Source organism: Felis catus, chromosome E3 (assembly GCF_018350175.1).
Source record: "Felis catus isolate Fca126 chromosome E3, F.catus_Fca126_mat1.0, whole genome shotgun sequence".
Taxonomy (NCBI): Eukaryota; Metazoa; Chordata; class Mammalia; order Carnivora; family Felidae; genus Felis; species Felis catus.
The window spans coordinates 17,826,493-17,832,415 of record NC_058383.1 but is presented as its reverse complement, the minus strand read 5'-3'; the positions used below and the strand labels follow the sequence as shown (position 1 = coordinate 17,832,415).

Sequence of the window (5,923 nt, the reverse complement as noted above, 5' to 3'; positions counted from 1 at the left end):
GGGCTCATTTTGTCCAGTGCAGACAAGCATTTCTCCTGATGCACCAGGAAGCCCTAGGAAAACTGTCTTCCTGGCTTAAATTGTTCAGGCTCTGAGCCTCAAAGACCTGTGGTAGCAGAGAGAAAAGGGAGCTCCATCCCTGGTGGCGGTATCCATGCCAAGAAATGAGGAGCTGAGAACAGAGTGAAGCTGAGCCATAAGTTATTTCATTACACTAAAAAGTTGATTAGGAGCGCCTGGGTGGCTCAGTTGGTTAGACAGCCGACTTCAGCTCAGGTCATGATCTCGCGGTCCGTGAGTTCGAGCCCCGCGTCAGGCTCTGTGCTGACAGCTCCGAGCCTGGAGCCTGCTTTAAATTCTGTGTCTCCCTCTCTCTCTGCTCCTCCCCTGCTTGTGCTGTCTCTCAAAAATAAATAAATGTTTTTAAAAAAATTTTTTTAATTAGATTAAATGGTGGAACGTTGGGTCACAAAGGCAGGAAGCAGAGGAGCTGGGTCTGGTTTTGGGCCCCTAAGCAAGCCTTGCAAACTTCAAAGCACTCAGAGAAAGTAGTAATTATGGTACCTTTAATTGGTAAGCTGCGGGCAGGGTCCAGATCTGGCTTTGAAGCTGAGCTGACAACTGGTGTTGCAGGCTGGGTTTTCCCCAGGCAGTGCTGAGGGTTTAGGCAAGGGAAGGGTTGTACACTGGCTTCTCTAGGGAATTAAAAGCTGATACAAATGTAGCTCCTGTTGCCAAGGTGCTCTTTTCACTTCACGTCCCCCTTGTGACAAGGTGGCGCATGAGCCAATCCTCCCAGTAGAATTTAGGGTAAGTCAGGTCTTGGTGGGGTCCGATTTGAAGATTAAGTTGGAATCAAGTCGGTTGATTACTTCACCTGAACAGTGTCTTTTCGCCAAATTTTCTACCTCTTCCTTTACAACAAATCTGGTTTCTTCCTAACGTAGGCCAGACACGACTGGGGCTGAGTTGGGTGAAGAAAGCAAGTGCATACAGGCTAGCAGAAGACACAAGACCCTGGTATTACTCCTTGAGGTGAAGGTGAAGGGTCATCCTGGCCAGAGGCAGGTCCGCTCCTGGCTGGCTGCTTCATCACCTGGGCAAGGCTAGACTTGACCACAGAGGAACTGGTAGTAGATGGATAATGGAGTCACAGGTGATACAGCTTGGGAACAAAGATGAGCACGGGTCCCTAGGCTGCTAATCCCACATGTTCCTGGCCTGACCCCTTTGTTCATGATGGGCAGTACTTAAAAAGGAGAAGAGGCAAGCTTTGCTTCTGTTTGCCCTGGAACTCTCATCTTGGGCTGGTTTCTCTCTTGCCTTGCTCTGCTCTGTGTGTTTTGTCAGTCATCTTGTGCCTGGGCTTCACCGATACTGGGTTCCTCTGTCCCTAGTCCAGGTCATTGCTTGGGAGCCATTACAGGGAGTGAGCAGATGCCTCCAGAACCTTGGCTGAGACACCGGCAAGGAACTCAGGAGTGGTGTGGTCAAGACAGCTGTAGACCAAGAACCCTGGAATATCACTCTGTATGTGACCTTGGACAGGTTGTTTGGCCTCCCCCAGTCTCAGAGTCCCCAGATGAAAAAAGGATGGAAAAGCCAAGATCCCTTCCAGTTCAAAAAGATGACGAGGCCCTCCTCGCTGGCTCGAGGGTGGCTTAAAGCCTGAGCAAAAGGGCTCTCCCGGGGTGGCCCGAGAAAGACTGGAGGGCACATTCAGAGCCTTCCTCTTCAAACACAGGAACTGCCAGTCAGCTGAGAGTCATACTGTGGCCTGACAGAGATACCACTCGGTCTGGGGCAAAATATACAATCCTGACAGCCTCTTCCTGACTGGACTGTCCTTCCCAAGCAAGATGGTTCCTTCCTCGGGTGGTTATGAGGACAAAATGAGTTGATGGACAAGACAATACTTTGTAAATCAGAGAATGTGATACAGCAAACATCTGAAATAAAGCCTGCTTTTACTTCTCTCCTGCCACCCTTTCACATACATGCTACCTGAATCCCTGATTCAGGAGAACATGAATGCTGTGCACCGGTTTGCAAACTCAAATGACTAGAGGAAACCAAGAGGTCATGTAAAATGAGGGGGAAATGCCAGATAAAGAGGGCCTGCTTTACCCAGGGGCATGGACAAGTAATGGCAAGTGCCAGCTGATGCTAGCCAGGAGGTGACATGGAGTGGTGGGCGTGCTGGACAGCTGCTCCTAGGCTCCTGCCAATTGAGGTTTCGTGGGAGCGCAGGTCAAGTTGCCAAATCTTTGGATGTTTCAAAAGAGCCCAGAAACCTGAATTTTTGCGTGCAACATCCTTTTAAATCTTAACCAAGAATTTGGGACACTTGAAAATGCTGGTTGGGCCAAAAGTAATGTTTTAAATGTTGCTGCGAGCCAGATTCAGTACACAGCCATCAGTTTTGAAGCCCTGCAGTAAAAAGACAACGGGTAGAATAAAGTTCTCTTCTACCTCAATCCTCTTGACACATCTAGGCTGAGAAACGGGACTTTTCTTCCCCCACAGTGGATGTCTTGTGGAAGTGCTTACCTCAGCCCTACCTCAGCAAAGGGGGCTTCTGGAATCTGGGAGCAAGGTGTCAACAGATCAAGCTTGTGAAGGCCTAAGATAAGATGGTCCTCGTCCCCCAGGTCCACCTTGTCCAGAATTCTGTGACCTCTCTGGAGCTGCCACAGAGGTTCAAGCCCCTGAGCTAAGCCTGGGCCTCAGGCAATGCCTAGACCTTCACTCTTTGCCTTGCCATCTTACAGACCTTCACCATCACCCACACTCCTGGAATATTTCCGGGTAGTGCTGGAACCCCACAGGTGGGTCCAGCTCCCCTTGGCCAGGGGCCAAGGGCATAGGCAACCCGCCGGCACTCCGGCCCCTGTGCCCTCCAGCACCAGGCCTATGGACCCACTGGTGCTTGGCCATGGCTGACTTCTGGCCAAAGCACCTGCCACACTGAGGACAGGGGTAGGGGCGTTCACCACTGTGGGTACGCCGATGGGCTGCCATTTCGGAGCTCTGTCGGAAGCAGCGCCCACAGTCTGGGCACGGGTAGGGCTTCTCGCCCGTATGGGTGCGCACGTGGCGCCGAAGGTCTGACGCGTGGGCAAAGGCACGGCCACAGTCCGCGCAGGGGAAGGGAGTCTCGCCACTGTGGACCCGCTGGTGCTGGTAGAGGGCAGAGCTCTGGCTAAAGCAGCGGCCGCAGTCGGCACAGCGGTAGGGCTTCTCGCCTGTGTGGACCCGAAGGTGAGTGGTGAGGGCAGAGCGCTGGGTGAAGGCCCGGCCACAGTCCAGGCAGCGGTGGGGCCGCTCCCCACGGTGGATGGCCCGGTGCTTGCTCAGAGAGGAGGCCTGGCTAAAGCCCTTGCCGCAGTCAGGGCAGCAGAAGGGCTTCTCACCCGTGTGGGTATACAGGTGCTCCACCAGGGTAGAGCGCCAGGCGAAACTCTTCCCACACATGTAGCAGCCATGACGCTGGTCTGCCCTCGGGACAGGGGGATGGGCACAGAGTGGGGGGCGACCCCGGCGAGGTGCCTTGGATGGCTGCTCCAAGCCATAAGGGAGCCCAGCAGAAGGGTGTTTCAGAGTCGTCAGCCCAGCAGGCCGAGCTTCCGCAGAGAGGATCTTCTCTAGTGCCTCAGTCCCTTCTCTTTGTCCTTTCTCTTCCTTGTTTCTGGAATCTGCCGGGAGGTAAGGGGAGAAAGAGCTCAGACTCTGGCTTGTCCTGGTCCTTAAAGCCAAACCCCAAATGGTGACAGAGAAGCCTCTTAGATACAGAGCCACCTTCTGGACCCACCGCTGCTGCCTCTGGGACTCGGCTCAGTACAGGCGGGGAAGCTCAGAGTGACACCTTTTCCTGAGCTGCAGAGGACAGAAAAGACGCAGAGACAAAAAAGGAAGGAACAGGGCACCGTACATTCTACCTCAGAGTTAGGGAAATGGGGGAGGGGAGGACATTTTTGCTGGATCACGGAGGAGGAGTGGATGTTTAAGGATGCTGCCCAGGCAGCAGGAACAGTACAAGAGAGGGATGAATGCGGCTGGCATTGACAAGTACACAGGGACGGGATACGGTGCAAGGATGAACTGGAGAAAGAAAACAGTGGAACCCAGAGAATGGAGATGCCACAAAAATATAACCAAAAGAAAGAAAACTGAAACAAAAGGCGGCAGAGAAGCTAGAGGGTAGGAAAATGGCAGGAGGGATGATGTGAAGCTCAGAAGAGCTTAGGGACCAACAAGTGGTGAGGGGCACAGATTCGCTGGAGAGGCAGGTAGGCAGGGTCCTGCAGCCCAGCAGGACTGGGCTGAACCCGGCAGCTAGGCAGAGGCCGGCATGGTAACCTCAGCTGGGAAAGCAATTCAGGGAAGAAAATGAGGAGCAGGGTAGGTGTTGGCACAGGGGAGCAGGATGGGTCAGGCCCAGGGGAGGTCCCAGGAGACGCAGAACCCAATACTTCACCTGTGTCTGCTGCCGTCAGACACTCTCCCACCTCCGGATCCCGGGCATCCGGGCCCCACAGGTCGGCCTCTTCCTCCACCCAGGAGATGAGGGCTGGCTTGGTGCCTCGGAACCCTGGGGGAGGAGAACGCAAACCCCACGCTGCCGGGAGGCCCTCCCCCTGCGGTCCCGACTTCCCAGACCTAGGGCCTCCCACTGCCCGAGCCGGCCCGGAGGCCGGGCGGGGTGGGCGGGGAGGTGGCCCAGGCGAGCAGGCGGGGCCTCACCGAGCGCGCCCAGGTGGCCGTAGGTCTCCCGCATCACGTCCCGGTACAGGGCCCGCTGCGCGGGCCGCAGACACCCCCACTCCTCCGGGGAGAAGTACACGGCCACGTCCGCGAAGCACACGGCGCCCGGCCTCCTCCGCTCGCGCCCGGCCGCGTCCGGTTCCCCCACGGGGAGCGGGCCCGGAGGCGGCGCCATGGAAAGTGCCGGGCCGGGGTCCGGGGAGCCTCCCGCGCCAGAAGCAGCCTCCGGGCCGGGGTGCGGGCCGGAAGGCCGGGAGCGCGGCAGCCGGCCCCTCGAGGGCCCACCCCGCTGGCCAACGACCAAGAGCTGCCAGCCGAAGGGACACAGACCCTCGGAAAGAAATGGCGGCAACGCGCCGCGCGAACGTTGCTCCTACGCAACCGTGCCCAGATGACGCCTCCCCCGGGGTCTCCAGGTGGCTTTGTCCTCGAGCCCTCAGCCAAAATGGCCGCGACGGCTACAAATGCCGGTGAGGGCGGCCCGCTCCGCCCGGCCCACGGAGGGGCGGCGGGCCACCACTGCCCCGCATCGGTTCCCGCACCCGTCGCGCCGGGAGGCGCAGTCTCAGCCCCGCTAGGGTTTGCAGAAGGCACGGGCGCGGCGGGAGGTCCGGTCTGACCCCGCCCGCTCTGCCTTTGTGAATTCCACGTTCCTAAATGGGTTTCCACCCGTCACTGGATGACAGCAGCCTTTTCCGAATGTTGAAAGGAGAAAAATGTAGTGGGTAAAAGAGAACCTTCTCTACTGGACGCTTGTTCGAGCCTGATGTTCTGGGAGCTTCTATTTCAGGAGATGGTGGGGGCAGCTGGGGGAGACTAGGGTAGGGTCTGTAAAAGGTCAGAAGGACCCACTTTCTGCAAGCTTACTCTCCCCCACTTGCCCTGCAGGAGGCCTCTCGAACGTCTGTTTACCTCTAGCTCGAGCCTGGCTCATAAGCTCCTGATCACAGAGCCTCCTGCCGCCCTTGCCCTGCGTGAATGCCCCACTAACTAGCACCTTGGACTAGTCACGGCTGCAACTGAACTCATCCCTTTGGTCCTCCAGCCTGCTCCTCTTGGGGTCTTTATCACAGCAAATGGCACCAACTCTCTCCATCATTTCTACCTTGAACCCCCCTCCCTCCACACATTTAATTGACAGCTTACTCTGTGTCGCTAC

General features: G+C 56.6%; 1 protein-coding gene across 1 annotated transcript; it reads right to left on the bottom strand.

Moving 5' to 3' along the window:
- Positions 1 to 549: 549 nt before the first annotated feature.
- On the bottom strand, positions 550 to 5,301 carry ZNF764 (zinc finger protein 764). Its single transcript, XM_023247116.2, has 3 exons — positions 4,744 to 5,301; positions 4,478 to 4,591; positions 550 to 3,695 (listed from the first exon to the last, which is right to left on the bottom strand). Exons 1-3 carry the CDS (start codon positions 4,937 to 4,939, stop codon positions 2,782 to 2,784), a joined length of 1,224 nt encoding a protein of 407 aa, XP_023102884.2. The 5' UTR covers positions 4,940 to 5,301; the 3' UTR covers positions 550 to 2,781.
- Between the last annotated feature and the right edge of the window lie 622 nt (positions 5,302 to 5,923).

Excerpts from the sequence above, each read along its gene's own strand:
- ZNF764 (XM_023247116.2), bottom strand. The coding sequence starts at position 4,939 with ATGGCGCCGCCTCCGGGCCCGCTCCCCGTGGGGGAACCGGACGCGGCC. Across the intron at positions 4,592-4,743 it reads CGGCCACCTGGGCGCGCTCG|GGTTCCGAGGCACCAAGCCA; the intron begins GTGAGGCCCCGC and ends CTCCTCCCCCAG. Across the intron at positions 3,696-4,477 it reads TCTGACGGCAGCAGACACAG|ATTCCAGAAACAAGGAAGAG; the intron begins GTGAAGTATTGG and ends ACCTCCCGGCAG.